At 41.6% G+C, this 17,971-nt stretch overlaps 1 protein-coding gene across 1 annotated transcript in view; it reads left to right on the top strand.

The window, feature by feature from the left end:
- The window catches only part of LOC128745450 (T-cell leukemia homeobox protein 3), a 96,702-nt gene that overhangs the window by 75,968 nt on the left and 2,763 nt on the right, over positions 1–17,971 (top strand). The window contains exon 3 of the mRNA XM_053842525.1: positions 481–706. Coding sequence (XP_053698500.1) covers positions 481–706 — 226 coding nt within the window. The remainder of the gene's footprint in view (positions 1–480; positions 707–17,971) is intronic.

Genomic DNA, 17,971 nt, shown 5'->3' with positions numbered 1-17,971 from the left:
TTTGGATCGTTATGAACAAAAACTAATATTTGTTTTTTAAATTATTCATACATTTAACCCCGGCTTATATTTCAAATAAAAACATTCACAATCACCGGCCATATAGCCTATAATTTACCTTATCGAAACGCCCAACGGTCGCGTGCATGAAACTCGAAACTGTACCGATAAATTACTGCAATTGAAGGGGTTGATAGCAAATTCCGCAATTCCATGGAGGTGGTCGCGACTGTTGACTGTACGTTTGCCGTAGCAGTCACGACAATACGCCACGAATGGTCAACCTCGCGGCAAATAGGTATGTTAACCTACCGATAAAACTTAAACGAGGTTTTAATGAAACGGAGATTTATTTTTCACTCACCGTCAACATCGACCGAAGCACACATTTCCATCATGGCCGCCCGTCGGTCACCCAGCCCAGGTAAACGTACATTAATGGCATTTCCGCACTTTGTTCTTTTATTTTCGCCCCTCCAGCGTTTCCCATTGCCCGCCGGATCGGTCATCCGTACCAAAACCGAACGCCACCGAAGCGGAAAAAGCCCCGCACCTCGTTCACCCGCATCCAGGTCGCCGAGCTAGAGAAACGATTCCACAAGCAAAAGTACCTGGCGTCCGCGGAACGAGCGGCACTAGCGCGAGGCTTGAAGATGACCGACGCCCAGGTGAAAACGTGGTTTCAGAACCGACGGACCAAGTGGAGGTAAGTTTGATGCGCCATATTCATTTCCCATTTAAACGAATCTGATTCTGACCCAAGCAAATCCCTTGCCGACGATTGCAAATCCTTTTCGGAGTTAGAAACAAATCCCCTTCGGAGTTGCTTTCAGGCAAGCATCAACTTTATGGTTTTCGCAGAAATTTTGAGGTTAGCTCGATCGAATCTTCTCTTCGTCTTAGCGTACACTGACAGCGAAGATGAAAGCGCCCGAGCGAGCGGCAGCAAGGGACTAATACCCAAGTTGATGCTTTGAGTCCGTAAGAAAGCCGTCCCCAAGGATAAAACTTCTTCGCCGTGTCTGTTCCTTACAGGTTGTGCCGGGAGGCGAGAAGATAAAATTTAATGTAATTACTCCTATTTAGATAATTAAGTCTGCTTGCACCGAAAAGTTTCCCCAGCCGCTTCGCTGCTGCCATGGTGGTGGTATCGAAAGGTTGTTTTAAAGATGGCCGCCTCCAGCATTCGTAACACGCGGTAGAATTAATTGATTTTTGAATGCCTTCTGAGAACCGCTGCTCTCCGTCATTTTCGGTGTGATTAATTAACGTTACTTTCTTACCCGTTTGCGTGCAGGCAAGAACCGAAAATTTATTAAAAACATCGATTCGACTTGTGCCAGAAAAGGGAACGACCACAACCGCCATGTCGCCGCGACGACTAAAGCAAACTTTTATTACTTTCCGTTTTATTATTATTTAATTTATTCCAAGCCGTTTGCCGAACGCTACCATGTCCTTTATCCTGCGCCATCGCGCGGTAGTTGATTACAGCGAGCACGACGACGCGGCCGGCCATCGACGAGGAGAACATGCGATGCCAACTGCACCGGTCCGGTCGGTCGGTCGCCCGACTCCGACGAAAGCCCAACAGAACAAAAATATAATGAAAGCATGAATTATTCAGAATTCGTAATTAGAAATGTTAATCTCGTAATTGTTGCTCACCTAATTGTTTCGTATAAATTACGTTAAAAAGCCCGCCTTCTTTGTTAATATTTCTCGCCTGCTCCTGCTGTCAGACACAACGCATTCGAGTTGGCCTTTCCCTTGGTTTCACCGCGGCGAACGGCAATGCAATTTGCGTTCTCATTGCTCGCGGGATGTTCCTTTTTGCTTGTTTGCTTTTACGCCGTCATCGTCGTAACCGTCGTCACAACGCCAGGATGCTGACCAACCGGAATCCCGTTTTTTTTTCTGTCGTTTTCTTGTTTCTTCGCGGTGGAAAACCGCCATCGCCTGTGATGCGATTCGATTATGGTAAAATTATGTTATTTTTAATTGAATTTCAATTAAACACAATCCAGTTCGGCTTCCAGGTTACATACCGTCGGGCCGTAGAAAGTGCAAAAACGTGGACGTCGAACTAGAATCTCTACGGAATTTTTAATTGACAGTCGGCCGTGTGAGCCATCGATACGGCTTTGATTGAATAACCGTTGTCCAGTTCTTCCGCGAAGGGAGTTTCGAGCATTCTTCGCGACCGTTGATTTGATTGCACTTTTTCCCGATTTGGCACTGGACTGCTGGCTCTGGCTCTCACCGGTGGTGGTCGAATGGCCGCAAAAGACGACGTACTCCGGGATGCAAATAGAGTACAGACAAACTAATGCTGTTTACACACTTGTACCGCTTGTTAGCTGTCAGCTGACCCTCTCGGTTGTAGTTTCTCTAGCTGTCTTTTGTCCCCCCGGGTGCATGTCACGATAATTTGTCAGGTTAGAGATTTGTTGTGTTAGACGACTTTTTTCTTTGCTTGTCGCTTTCTACCATTAGTTCAATTTATTTTTTGTGTCTCGTCACAATATGGTAATTTTCTTTAGAATTTCCTATCTTAAGCTCTCTTCCTTTCAAATCACATTTCAACTTTTCGCTGAAAGAAAATCGATTCCTGCTTGTCCCAGATTTTCCGACCAACATACTTTAAAATGCACCAACCATAATCGTCCATCATATGCTCGCACACCACCAGCATCATCTCCTGTCATTATGACGTTTTAATACCGAACAATTTTTCTACGTGGGACAGAGGCTGTAAGTGCTCTCTCAACTTTGAGACCCATTAAAAATGCAAAAACCTTTCTTCCGTTTCAGTCCCCGCTTGGCCGCCACAGGCCCCGTCTAGTGGAGTGAAAGTCTTTTAAAGTGTCAAAAAAGTTTATCCAGCAGCTCTCACTTGTTCATCAGCGGAAAATGTCGCCTCCGAATTCCTCCACTCACAGGAAAACCCCAACAACCCCGACTCGCAAAGAAAAATGTTAAAATCATCCTACTTAAATAAAGTGGTTTCCCTCCACACGGGGCACGGCGTCATACTTCCGCAAAAAGTGCCCTGCTTTGAGCGAGAAAAACTCTTTCCTGACGTCCCCGACGCTGAGCGAAAAATCGTTTGACTAAACGAGCCCCACTTAATATTTAATGGCGGCTCATGGTGGCTGGTAGCGCGGCAGCAGCACCGGCAGGATACACCTTCATCCTTAAACGATCGATTCATTCCAAACACCCCCGACCATCGCAAACCATCCACCATAGTCCTATACTATACTCCAGTCAGAATCGGGAAAAAATACCCTGTTAAGGTCCACGCGTTCCGTGTCAATTAACACAACAATGGCGGCCGACTCCGTCAGTGAGTTGAATGAATATCGAATTGCCCTTTGTTCCCGAAGTCATTTCGTATTTATTGTCTAAACGAGCTCTGCTCCTGGTTGGGTTTTGAAAAAAAACAGGCGAATGCATAGGCACATTTGAATAATTTATTAGGGCGCGTTTGAAAAAAAAAACTCATTTTATTACCTCCACGCAAGCGAGCGAGCTACCTCTGGCACGCCCGAAAGACCGACGAAGAAAAAAGCCGAACGAAGCGAAAGCAGAGCATATGTTTACTCACTTGCCTACTGACACAATAGAAGGGAGTGGTTCCCAGCCCTAAGGCAACCAGCAGCCTAAAGAAGAACGGCAATCAGTCAAATTAACCTGAAAAGGAAGGAAACTTCCATCCCAGCAAGTGGGGTCACATACCTACCTACCTACCACGCAAAAAAAAACGCAACCATGTTTCGAATCAGTAAACACGCACAACCAACAACGGTTCCTGATGTGCTGAGGCTGTGCGTAGATCGATGACACTCACTGCTTGGATGAATAAATGATGTCGTTTTAACCTTGAGAGCAGGCCGGAAATCGATTCCGAAGGACCCCAAACTTTTGCTTTCATGTAATTTCCACTTGGCGGAAATTCGTAATTTAATTTAAAACAGAAATATTTTGCATCCGAAACTTTTTAGAATTGAATTCTCCAACATAGATAAAATAATCAATCACTTTTCAGTACAAATGAAATTAAGTTCGATGCACATGACTTAATCCTATCCCAAGTAACATTTTTGTTGTATAATAGCTTATTAAACTATTGTACAGCTGAATTCCGTGGTGCAAGTGCTTGATAAGCTGTTATACAACAAAAATGTTACTTGGGATTATTCTATTCGTTTTCTATCGACATCCTTCCACCAATTACTTCCTTATTTACTTATCCGACGTCTACAATGTCTGCTAGGATTCTACATTCATCTTTATGAAGTCACAGTCTTCACAGAAAATGTGTATTTTAACATACTGAAAAACTTTGTGGAGCAATTCAAAACAATAAATAAATATGATGCAAAGTTATTGAACAAAATTGACGTTTAAGTGCCCTTCAAACAAATCATTATATTTCGCAACTAGTAAGAGATATAAGTTACTATATTAAGTAAAGTTGGCCAATTTCGTGTGTTCAACAACTTTCCCTAAAAAATTTTTTTGGACGCATTCAACAAAACAAAAGTTTGTATCACCCTAATACGTGGATTCACACAAACCGTAATAGCTTAAGAAGATACGCAATATTTTATTTATAAAGCTTGCTTCAGTTAGTATTGGAACAAAAACAATTGCGTGCATTTATTATTGAATTCAAGATCTTTACTTACACAAATGTAGCATTTCCTTCATAGTTTTAAGAAAAAATGCGGATAAAATTATTCGTCACGGTTTCGAAGGAATTCTCGAACTTTTCCTGTAATATGGCTCACTAGGCGGCGCACACTTTCTTCGTCCATCGTTTTGGCTATCTTATTCCACCAGAATTTCATCTGATTGAAGCCTTTGAGAACTTTTCCCTTTGCCTTGAGTCTCCTCTTCATGATTACCCAGTATTTCTCAATAGGGCGGAGCTGGGGGCAATTGGGTGGGTTAGGTCTTTCGGAACAAACTGGACCCCTTTATCTGCAATCTGCATACCATTCTTGATCGACTTTGCTGTAATGACAGCTTGCCAAATCTGGCCAAAACATCACGGTATGGTTGTGGGATCGAATGAACGGCAAAATTAGTTTTTGGAGACACTCCTTTTGGTACAGTTCCGATAGTTCATTGTCTTATTTCTAACAAAACCTTCCGTTTTTCTGCCACATTCCTGCCATTCTGCGAATGCCCTGCCAAATCATAAATTTTCGTGCAAATTTTTCGGCAAAAACAAATTTAAATTTGCTTGGAACAGCCCCCCGAGCCGTTGCCAAGTAAAATGTTTGACCTGGCATTTGCCCGAAGTCAGCATTGACATAGGTTTCATCGTCCATCAGAAGACACCTGCTGACACCGCTGGGTAGTGCGACGGTGTAATCACCCACGGTGCAATCGACTGAACGCGGCTCGTTCACTGACAGATAATAAATAATACAAACAAATGAAGAAAAGTGAATCTAAGTTTTTACAAAGTAGTTTAATAAACTTTATTATTATTTTAATAGTTATTAAATATCCCGCAAGTGCTTTATATATTGAGGAGCTAAAGTGGATAAACCGTTAAGACAGTTTGTGGAAGAAAATAACCTACACATATTAAACTGATCGCTTAGCAATACAGTGTTTTAATAAGCCAAATTAAACTAATTCATTGCTAAATTTAGAAATTGGTGATACAAGTCTGCACACCAGATCAAAGGTTTGAACGCGCGAATCTCGCTGTTCTGCTTGTTACCTAGTCTGAAAAGATAGAAAGATTAATAGGTCAATCAATAAGTAATCGTACACGGAGAATAAAAATGTAGTTTCAACCATATTTATGGTTGTTTTACGCACAAACAAAAATTTCGTTTTGTTTCAAACTGAAATATATGATTGAAATGAAAATATTTATTGTTATATCAATCTTAACTTCAAATTTGAAAATACTTTACTTTTAATTCAAAACTGTTCTTTTCTTGATTCAATCAGAATCTCGTTTTGAAACAACAATATTTTCAGGTTGTTATAAAAATATTTTATTAAGGCTTAAAGCAACAATCATTTTGTTTGAAACAAACTGGAGCTTTTTCGCTCCGTGTACGTACATACCTGAAAAGAAGTGATAAAGTAGATTAAGATGTATTTTTTAAAGTTTACCAGGAAAAGCAAAATCAAGAAAAAGTAAAGGAAAAAGTGAAAGAAGGGATAATAGTCGAAAAAAGGAAATTCCAGTGTGTACGAAGGGTAATAAGGAAATTACTTTTATTGTAAGTCAAAGAATCAAATGAAAATTTATGAAACTGATAGATGTAATACAACTACAGTTTGAGCTGTACAACAAAATACTACTACAAAAAAAGTTTACCGTTCTATCCGAACAACATACGTCGAACTTGGTTAGCACCCGGTCGTATAGTATTCGAGCACGGATTTTGGCCACACTATTCTGTTTTATTATTCGGCTAGCTCGATACGAACTACGGGCAGCATCGAATTTTCTGACCAAATCACGTTCCGACAGATTGGAATTCCTCTTGATGGTCTTCAAAAAAAATCCAACGCAGTTTCCGGTCGACAGTTCTACTCCGGTGATTAGCTTGAGGCTTTCGAATCGTCGTCAATGTTTCCTTATACCGTTTGATAACGTGTTTGATACGGTATTTCTGGACAATTTCAGCTGTTTAGCTAGCCTAGGTGCAGACCACAATGGATTCTCCAAATAACTGCGCACATTTTTTCCCTTCTATCGGCTACCATGTTGTTTGTTTACAAAATACAATCGTTTTGCGAAATGTAAAATATACATAGGTGAAGCTAACAAAATTTCCGACACGTGAACGCCAAGAACTTCCACATCCGTCCACCAAGAGCGCACCAATATGAGTAAAAATTTGTTCCAATTCTAATTGAAGCATGCTTTAGGGCTATTCAAGTTTATTCCCCGGCCTTAGAGTTAGTTTTATTCTGTTTAATGATCAAGACTGCTTCTAGTTGCTAGCGAGATTTCAAAAAACGAAAAAATCTGACAACCAAAATCGATACAAGTGATAACAAAAACGCCGTGTTGATTTTGTGGCTCGTTTCCGTACACTCGTTACAGAACGTTTAAAAGTATACGTAAATGCTCTGATTGTGGCAAAATCACGCAAAGGCGCGGAGATCGTCAAAGAAACGGAGAAAATACGCAAAGTCCAGCAAAATTGTGACAGTGAATGTATGCGGTGTGGAAACAAGCAATTTTTTTCCTATATCGTTCCTCGAAAATGAAATGCAGTTGCAGTTTGATACATCGATAAGAAGATTTGGCGGAAGATTGAGAGTTCAGCTTTAGTTCCAGTAACAGTGAAAGCAAAAACAACTCCGGGAAATGTTTTGCCTCTTGTGGGTGAATTCTGTTGTAACATTACCATTGGAAATAAAACTCGCAATTGGAACTGCTCGGATCAGATTTGATGTATAGTCTGGGACTGTAAACAGCAGGCTTGCCATTTCCTCACTCATTGTGCAAAAAGTGCAACCTCTGCCACAAATGATAAATACATCCACACAAAGAGAAACAGACCAAAAATAAAGAGAAATATGAACTAACTTAAGTTTCTCATAGTGCGAAAAATGAGAAACTTTCGAAATCGCTCGTACTGCAGTTCCTACGTGTAAAAGTGAAACAAAAAGACCAGCGTCAGAAGCAACAGTTTTTTTGTGTCCATATCATGGACAGCCAAAAAGTGTATTAAAATTTTGTTGCTCAGTTCACTCCTCAATGAGTAGAACAATGTGCAGGTTACAGTACAGTTGAAACAAAACGGAGCACAATAAAGCGCGACTGAGTAAAGTGTGAATTTTTCTTTTCTCTTCTTTTATTCTGAGGAGGAATCATCCCCGGTTGACGATGCCGATGAACACATTTTGTCGTTAAGTATCCAGTGCCCCAGTATCTGATAATTCCCTAAAGAAAACATTCCCGAAGTAAAAAATTTGACCTGTGCCAAAAAATTAAAGTAAACCTGGAACTGAGAGATTAGTACAAACCAGTTTTTTCTCGAAACGTCCTGTTGCGTATGCAACAGATGCCGTGAATCTACGGAGACCATTCGACGGGACTGAATTCCGTCTAGTAGCCTCTAGCCAATATCCGTTCCCCTTCCGGAGGACGTTTTCGCCAAGCTGATGAACTGTGAAGTAATTAGCCAGAATGATCTCTCCGACGCTTTCCTGCAGGTGGAAGTTGATGAAGCTTGTCGTGGACTGTTAAAGAAAATCACTCACCGAGGGCTGTACTGCTACAACCGTCACCCACCAGTTATGGAGATCGCTCCAGGATTATTCCAGCAGTTCAAGAAAACATCCGGCTATATGGACGGCGTCATAGTCCCTGTGTGCAATTGTATGGAACGAAGCCTCCAATACGTAAAGCCTAGTAACCGCTGATCCACACTCTGTTAACAGTGATCTAAGCGTCTCCTCACACGTCTATCTCTCCATCAATCATGACCCGCCTGACGTAGCGTACCACTGAAGGCAGCTCATCGTATCTCTACCGGCGTCTGAGGCCTTACCGGAATGCAATGACTCCGTAACCACCGACTTCCCAACCCCAGTCGAGTCATTCCTGCCAGCAAATTACAGCCGTCCCGGTCCTGCGTGTGGGTTTACGGAACGGGGTTCCCAGCATTCCAGACCAGGCAAGTGTAACAACTCCTATAATAATACGTCCGATGACGCAGTCCCCGTTTCCAGCTCTATACCTGACCCACAACAGAACTCCAATCCGCTGCTGATTTACTACCAGAACGTGCGCGGACTTCGAACCAAAATCGATTACTTTTTTATTGCTGTAAGAGGGTCGAACTTCAAATTTCGAGCGCATTTTCCGTCCTTAGAAGTGATCGCAATCAGCAGAATAGCAGAAAACTTCGCGGTGATGCGGTGGTGTGTTGATCGTGCGCTCCAATAAGCAATCGATTACCGAGACGGCTGGACCTATTATCACGCTCGATGCTGGTCACTGCTCTTGATGTTACATTGAGTTTGCCAAGCGTTGTCGTGTTTGAGAATGTTTTATCGATGGCAACGGTTTAGACCTCAACAGAACTGATGGCCTAACTAAGACAATTGCACAGATCGACTGGTGATCCTTGTTATTTTCTCCTGATGTTGATCAATTCATTCATACCGTGAACAGCTTGATCGCCTATTACGTTTCGGTACATCGACCCGCTCGCAAGCCTCCATGGAGAAAAGGGCTTATCCGTCGATTGAAGCGTGCAAGATCTGCTGCTCTGTGCGCATTTCAAAAATCACGTTGTCAAGCTACTAAGTGACATTTTAGCCATGCCTGCAGTGATTTGGCGAGCCTACAACAGTCTTCTATATTACCAATATACCCTACGAATGCAAGGAAACCTTCGCAGAAATCCGAAGAAGTTCTGATCATTTGTCCACTCGAAGAAAATTGAATATGGCCTGCCTGTAGATCTGTTTCTGGCCGATCGTAAAGCCAACGCTGCGCTCGATAAATGCATTCTCTTTGCAACACACTTAATGCAGGCTTTTAATAGTTTTTATGCCTCCTTGACAAATTGCCTCAGCTGTTAGAAACACTCCTAATAAAGTCGTCAACCTCTACGTTTTTCTAGTAACTGAGGAGATTTTGGAGACGTCTTCGGAAAACTAAAATATATTTTGATGGCTGGATCTGAGTGTATTCTATCTTGCATCCTGAGAAAGTGTTCTATTGTTCTCGCTAGACCTATTTAACTATTGTTCAATGTTTCAATCCAACTTCTACCCCATAGCAAAATTCATCTAACAGGTGACAACTAAAATTTTGGGCTTTTTTAGGCTCCCGTACTCAACAACAAATGAGCTCAGAGAGAAATGAGAATATGTATGTGTTAGCTCTCTCTCCCTCTCCTCTTTTAGTCAATATTTTTGGTTTTGTTTATGCTTGCCCAGTTTTGCCTAAAATGGCGTCGAAACAAGAAGCATTTCGGGAGCGCGTTGTACACTTCTACGAACTGCCACAGAAATCCCGGCAAAAAGCATACGGTACAACATTTAAAAGGTGAATATGTTGCGGCTTCGACTGTTTTCCATATCCTAAGATGCCCAACAACTATTCGCAAGCAAGGTGGTGAAAGACCAGCCAACATTATGGATGCAGAATAACATCGTTCTTTTTCTCGTGCCTTCAACAACAAGCCCTCTGGTTTGGTTATCAATTAAGATATGCCAGAGGAATGTTTGAAGAAAATTTTGATCCTGTTTCTACAAAAACATCATGCAGATGGACAAAACGTATTTTGGCCGGATAGACCATCATCGCATAATGCCATAAAAACACAATCGTTCCTGAATACCCGTTCGATCCAATTGTACCCGAAAACCACGACCCGACAAATCTGTCTCAGTGCGCCCAATCGAGGATGTCTTCGGGATTTTGAGTTCCTTAGAGTACAAAAATAACTGGAGAGCCACGAATTGCAAACAGTTGATTGGTAGAATCAAGAGATGCATTCGCAAAATTGACATGACGGCCGTGCAACGTTCCTGTTCCGACATCCAACGGAAGCTTCACCGAACAGCCGATTACGGACCGTTTTCAAATGTTCACTAATTTTTTCAATAATGGACAATGACAATGACAGTAAATCAAATCTTCTTCAAGTATAGTTTTCTCTTTTTGACAGCTTGAGAAATAAATTCCAAAATTTTAGTTGCCACCCGTTACCATTGGAGATAAAACCCGCAATTGCAACTGTTTGGATCAGATTTAATCAACAGTTTTAGATTGTATATAGTGCCGGTGGACATATTTTGTCGTCAAGTATCAGTGTTCCAGTATCTACTAATTCCTTAAAAAACATTCTCGTTGATGTTCAGTGAAAAATTTGGCCTTTGTCAAAAAACTGAAGTAAACGTGGAACTGAAAAAATAGTGTAGACCAGCAATTCTAAATCTCGAGCTCGAGAATCAAGAGCTCGACCGTCTCGAGCAATTGAAAATCATTTTTCCGGTAGATTATTTGGAGTGGGCCGCTTCGATAGTGGTAGTACGCAAGGCAAACGATCAGGATCTACGGAGACTATTCGACTTGGCTCGATTCCGCCTTGCAGCCTCATCAATACCCGCTCCCCCTTCCGGAGGATATTTTCACCAAGCTGGTGAACTGTGAAGTACTTAACCAGGTTGATCTCTGCAACGTTTTCCTGAAGGTGGAAATTGATGAAGCAAGACGTGGTCTGTTAATGGAAAACACTCCCCGGGGACTGTACTAGTACAACCGTCTCCTATTCGGTGTAAAGATCGCTCCAGGGTTATTACAGCAGCCCATCAACACGATGCTTGCTGACGACGTCGTAGTCGATGGTGAAAATGAAGACGAGCACGACCGTAATCTGAAAGCGGTCTTGCCGCGCATAAAGGATTTCGGATTTACGATCCAAGCGGAGAAGTATTCATTCCGCACAAGTCAAATTCAGTATCTGGGTCACGTCACCGATTTATAGGTTTTCGCCCGGATCCATCGAAAATCGAAGCTATCGCCTCCCACTGACGTCTCTGAAGTCCATTCGTACCTCGGTGCAATAAACTATTATGGGAAGTTTGTGCCGAACATGTGGATGTTGCGCTACCATCTCGATAATCTGCTCAAGTCGAAAGCAAAATTCGAGTGGAATCAAGATACTCAGCGGACATTCAGCAGTTTCAAACGGATTTTCTCGTCATATCTGCTCTTCACCCACTACAATCTACACGTAGTCCTACGTCAAAAGTTTCCACTTTACCTAAATGGTTTTAGTACAGTAAAAGCCTAAGTAGTTTCCAGTCTCTCAAGTACTCCAGTACCAGACGGGCTTTATGGCGGCCCTACGGATCAAATTTTTACGCTGCAGCAAATCCTCCAGGAATATCGAGCGTACGACGTGCCCACGCATCATCATATTTTCCTGGTTTTCAGGGCAGCATACGATACAGTCGAGCGCAAATGAATTATCGCAGATAATGCACGAGAACGGTATCCCGGACAAACTGACGCGGCTGATCAAAACTATACCATTAAGCGAGTGATGTGCTACGTATTTCGTATTTCAGGAGCACTCTCGAGTCCTTTCCAATTGCGCAGAGGGCTGCGACAAAGGCATGGACTGTCCTGTATGTTATTCTATATCGTTTTTGAAAATGTGATCCGACGAGCAGGCATCGAAAAGAGAGGAACGATCTCCAGCAAAAGTAGCTAACTCCTATCCTTCGCAGACGGAGGCTAGTAGGGTAGGGTTACAAATCAATGCGTCGAAATTCAAATATATGGTAGGAAGAGGCTCCAGAAAAAGCAACGTTTGCCTCCCACGGACAGTGACTATTGACGACGATGAACTGGAAGTTGTTGATGAATTCGTTTATCTGGGATCTCTGGTCACCGCCGACAATAATACGAGTAAGGAGATGTAACGACGTATTAAAGCTGGAAGTCGAGCCTACTTTTCCCTCCGCAAGATGCTTCGATCAAGGAAATTTGAAAGACTATACTGGGCCGGCCATGTCAAGAACAGAGGGGCCCAACGTGCTAGATGGCTCGACCCGATTGAAGCCGACTTGCGTGTGTCGAGAAACTCCACGAATTGGCGACAAGTAGTTAAGAACCGAGTATAATGAAGACGTATTCTAGTTACGGCAAGATCTACCCGGGCTCTACACTGTTAAAAGAAGAAGACGGATAATATTTTCAGCGAACCAGCGAACATGAAAAAGGAATTCTACTCATAATCAAAGACATAAAAATTCCTCCGAACGTTTTTTAAAGGCAATTGAATCATTTTTTATTTATTTAGGTTTCCGTCAACAATTTTCCAGTTAACTTGGCTGCCGTTCTACATTTGAACTGATTAAACTTTAAAAGAATCGGAACGTTAATCACATTCATCTTTCGAAATTTTGAGAATTCATTGTGAAACATTCCCTCTTGAAAGAAAATATGCACTGTCAGAAATGACTTTTGGCTTCGTTTTAGATGATTTTGGCTCAATCAAAAAAAAGCTCAATTAAAACGTAGCCTAGTTAGGGATAGTTCAACGAGCAAAAATTAATTGTACTTTAAAATAAATGAAGTGAATAACAATTCTGAGCAAAACTAGAGTTTTGTTAGGTATTTAAATTAACCACCGCTTTTTCAGTTTTTCGTGAATTAATGTAACAACGTTAGGGGCGGTTTCACGTTTGCGTAATGTTACTATTAGTTGAGTAACATAAATAGAATAATGCCGGTTGACGTACGGCGAACATTCTGCCTTTGCTCCCAAAGCTGTTGATCGGTTAACCAGTAAAGCAGAGGCTTTCCCTGCCGAAAGTCGAATCGTTGAATTGCGAGAGCCGAATATATGGCCAAAAAAGGCAATCAAATTAATAGGGCCGCCTTTGCGTTCGTTGTGGTGCAAACTTTTTTTCTCCGGCAAAACCACAGCACATGTGAACAATATCAAATCAATCAGCATGAATATTTCACGGAGAGTGACATAATTCGATTAGGTGCTTGCAGTGTGCCGCCATGCGGCTGCAGCACCGTCGCTCGGCACCGTCGGATGGTAGCTGCCGGGAAAACAAAAGCCAAACCATTACTCACTGTGTCACATTGATGCTTGCACGTGTTTGTTTAATAGCTCGCAGAACAAGTACCCGGCTATTTACTTTTATTTAATCACTGAATCACTTGATTAGATCGCTTTCAATATCGTCTCACACAAAGATACACCTACTGTTGTAGAAGTCACAATGTGCTATCTGTGTTTATTTTTTAGCTGTCGAGCTTGCAATTACAGCTGGCATGGTAAAGATTTCGCTCGCCCACTTCCCGCCGGGACCAGACTGCTATATGAATAAATGATGGAACAACAACCGAACGCTACATTCCCGACACACGAGCTATCCGGCTGAAGTGCTGCTGCTTTAGGGTTAAGATGTTGTGACAATTTTCTGCGAGATACCTTCGCCTTTCGAATCCCCCTGACAGGTCGGACTGACGGTCGGAGAACCGTAATTTTACTTATTCAACGAGCTTTTAGAGAAACCTCTAATATCCGGTACCGGTTGGATTCGGAATGGATTGAACGGAATCGGTAGTTGGCGCCTCCCAGTCGCTTACCGTGAGAGGTAATCGATGGCAACCATTCAGTTATTGCAGCGGTTAGGGCAATACAATTGAAAACATTTATTTTACTACCTTGAAGGCGAGTCCCCTTCTGGTCGGGTAATGTAGAACCGAACATTCGGTTCGAGTGCTGGAGGCACTCGTTTTCGTTTCCCAATCACTCGATTCGTTTCAGTTCAGGCTGAAAGGTGTGACAAAACTTGACGCCCCCGGCATGTTTCACTGGGATTTAATGCGATTGGAATCGGATTTGTCAAATAAACAACTCAATTACCGGAGACCGTCCGAACGTATCTGTATCTCTCGTACTACGGAACCTTTCTCTCCTGCTGCGCCCGCGGGAAAACGATGAAGACAGAACAGATCGACCGCCCGCCCGCCTAAGTGACGCTAGTTTTCAGTGTCCTTCATGCATGATGGTAGAGTCGTTAGGTCCGAGTTGTGCCAACTGGGAAATGTAACCGTGACAACTACCTAATAGAAGATTTTCGGTTGTATAAAAAAGGAATCATCCGTATTAAGGCACGAAAATTCGATATCCCTCACCTTGCTTCAAACCATCTAACGTCACACTAATCTAATGTCTCATCAGCTATACTGACACTTGATTTTACATCAAGGGTAGCACTTATCAGCCTAATCAGTTTTGTTGGAAAAACATGTTCAAGCATAATCCACCCGAGCTCGTTTCGTTTAACTGAATCGTATGCCTCCTTAAAGTCTATAAACAAATGGTGAGTCAGCAAATTCAATTCCCGGAATTTATCGTGGATTTGCCGCAAGGTGTCCGTTGGTCCGTCGTGGGTCAACCTTCTCGAAAACCGCACTGGTATTCGCCAACAAAGATTTCCTGCACAGTCTCAGTCTATGAAACAAGATACGGAAGAGAATTTTGTAGATAGGGCATATGAGACCTTCCAACCAGTCCGAGGGAAGCTCCTCCTAAGTTCATACCTTAAGTATAATCTGATGGATTGCACAATATAGCCGAACGCTCCCGACTTTCGTTCGGCAGGGACGTCGTCCTTTCCAGTTACTTTTTTAACCTCAACCAAAGTTGGTGGATGCACTACTTGTCCACCATCTTCAATCGCTATCCTGTTTCTGTTCACAGCTCCATCATCTAGTTCACCGTTCTCCGCCTTCGGAAGAACGCCGGAGTTTCTTACGACGGTGAAGTCTCTTTTAACAGCTCTAGCATCTCGGAATCTCTCTCCTTGTTGCAGCCAATACGTGAGTTCTGGCTCGATGGTTTTTGGCAGCCACTCGCGCACGCTCTGCGTCAAACCACTCACTGGACTGGATGGGGGCAAGCAGCACCTATACAAGTTTATAGTACTTGATCCAAGCTTCAAGGTAAAGCACTGTTTTCATGTCTCCACTTGCCCCATTCTACCCCATTGACTCGTGAAGTTATTGAAAAATAAAGCTTGAATATGCGATAACTTTGTAACGAAAGGTCCTAGAGATTTCCAGTGTTTTGCAAAAACGTTTGTTTTGAGCACTTCGATAACTGTTTGGAACAATATATTCTTGCAAAATACAACCAACAAAGCCTTAGCATGAAAAACTAATTTTCTAGTGAACATGCAAAGAAACTGTTCTACAGCTCTATAGAGTAGGGCGGGGCATAAGTGCGATGTTTGAAGTTGTCATCAATTTTCGTGAGATATAAAGAATATATTTTATAGTGATGCAGTAACTCAATGTCTTCACATTCAACTATAAATCATCTGCGGTAATAGTGTTTTGTAAAATAAATTCTTCTTTCTTCTGATCAAGTGCTGATTCGCACTTTCACCCAACTAGCGGGGCAAAAGTGCGAATACCGCGGGGCAAAAGTTCGAAGCTAGGATCCATGAAATTAGCCCATCAGTAGTTAACAAAACCATATTATCTTCAATCTGCGTTATGGAGAAATCTCGCTCACCGACTTTGAAAACAGGGTTTTGAGAAACGCGCGTTCAAACCCAAGAAACATTTATGCGTTGATTAAACATTTAGCAGCCATTATTATTGAGTCATAGCTGAATATTCATCGAATAAAATTTATGTAAACAATTCTACAATACTTATTCAAATAGGAATAGGAGAATTTATACAACCTATTTCATTTGAGGCAGACAAATACATAAACTCTGTGCGCCTTAATTCCAGCTTTACGCAAATTGGTTATTTAAAAACGCGCAAAAGCCTCTATTAAGCTACATTACAGCTTCAAAGCAGCTATTAGCAACCCTGAAGATTAACTTAGATGTTTAAGAGCTGAAAAAAGGTTTTTATTTCTAAAACTAAACCATAGTTCAGCCACAGGTTGAATAAATTCAGCTAAACAACGTTTGATCAGCCTGGAATAATCACTTGGGTAGCTGCTTTCAAAGCTGAAATGGAGCTTAATAGAGGCTTTTGCGTGTTTTAAATAACCAATTTGCATAATGCTGTTAATTCTATTTTTAGAACGAGAAATAGTTTTGCAATGGTATTTCAGCCGCTTAATCAACGTCTAATCAACCTTTATTTCGGAAATTGAACCGCCATCTTCTGATTCATAAGCACTCACCGTATGATCCGCCCCATTTGCATCTGCAGAACAGACAGTGAAAATATCTTTACACTTGAAGCAGTCGATAATGTCGATAACTGACATATATTTTTACTGCCAGTCGAATTGCGAAATTCTGTGATCTGACAGTATGTGTGCTGTGAACCGAATGAAAGCTTGGTATTAGTTTGTAAAGCCACTTTAACACCCTTAAGCAGCTTTAAAGTAGTTTGAAAGCAGTGAGCCTAATGAAAGCCTCTACTGATTTATAAAGCCACTTTAACGCCTTTAAGCAACCGTAAAACAGTTTGATGTTTATGGCTGTTTAGAAGCGGATTGTTTAGCAAAAGAATCCGCTATTAAGCTTGTTTATCAGCTTTGGAGGAAAGCTGGTTTGAAAAAACTTAAAGTAGCTTAAACATCGCTTGGTCAAACATCATTTGTGTGATGAAGCCTGCAAGTCGTAGGCAAAATACGTATCTGTCACGAATAAATATAAATAGCAGAATTTAATTGGAAAGTTTTTAATTACAGAATATGGCGGCTCAATTCCCGAAAGATGACGCAATGCATTTTAATTAGCTTACATATATGAATTTACGTTATTCGAGATTAAAAATATAGCTTATGACGCCAAAGCAAAATAAATATGACGCGTTCCATTTTTTAAATTTAAAAATAGATTTTTTTTGGCTGCATAAAGGTTGATGAGACGTTGATTAAGCGACTGAAAGAGCATTGCAAAACTATTTCTCGTGCTAAAAATAGAATTGACAGCATTGCGCAAATTGGTAATTTAAAAACACGCAAAAGCTTCTATTAAACTCCAGTGCAGCTTTGAGAGGCGCACAGAGGTTATATTTATTTATTTATTTATAAATTTTATTCGATGCATATTCAGCTATGGCTGAATAATAATGGCTGCTAAAATGTTTAATCAGCACATAAATGTTTCGTGGGAGGGCTGTTATTAAGATGACAAACCGTTTATTCAGTTAGTATAGAACAATTATTGAGAATATTGACGGATTGTGGAGAGGTTGAAGATGCGCCTAATCTGCTTGTGACACTATTATGCGAAGCAACTGATTTACAGCGCATTCGTTGGCTGCTTAAACACTTATAGAATACAGTGGCCTTTGCTTAAATTTATTCAGCGTCTACCACCTGTATTCAGAGTCAAATCAGTTGTAACCAAATCAGTAGCATTGTAATTCAGCTTCGGCGTTTGTTGGGACGTTTCGCGTTCCTTCTTCAATCGCTCTGACACATAGTTACAAATATGCGTATAACTT

This window comes from Sabethes cyaneus, chromosome 1, assembly GCF_943734655.1.
Source record: "Sabethes cyaneus chromosome 1, idSabCyanKW18_F2, whole genome shotgun sequence".
Classification (NCBI taxonomy): Eukaryota; Metazoa; Arthropoda; class Insecta; order Diptera; family Culicidae; genus Sabethes; species Sabethes cyaneus.
The sequence above is the reverse complement of the archived record's forward strand: the minus strand, read 5'-3'. Positions and strand labels throughout refer to the sequence as shown.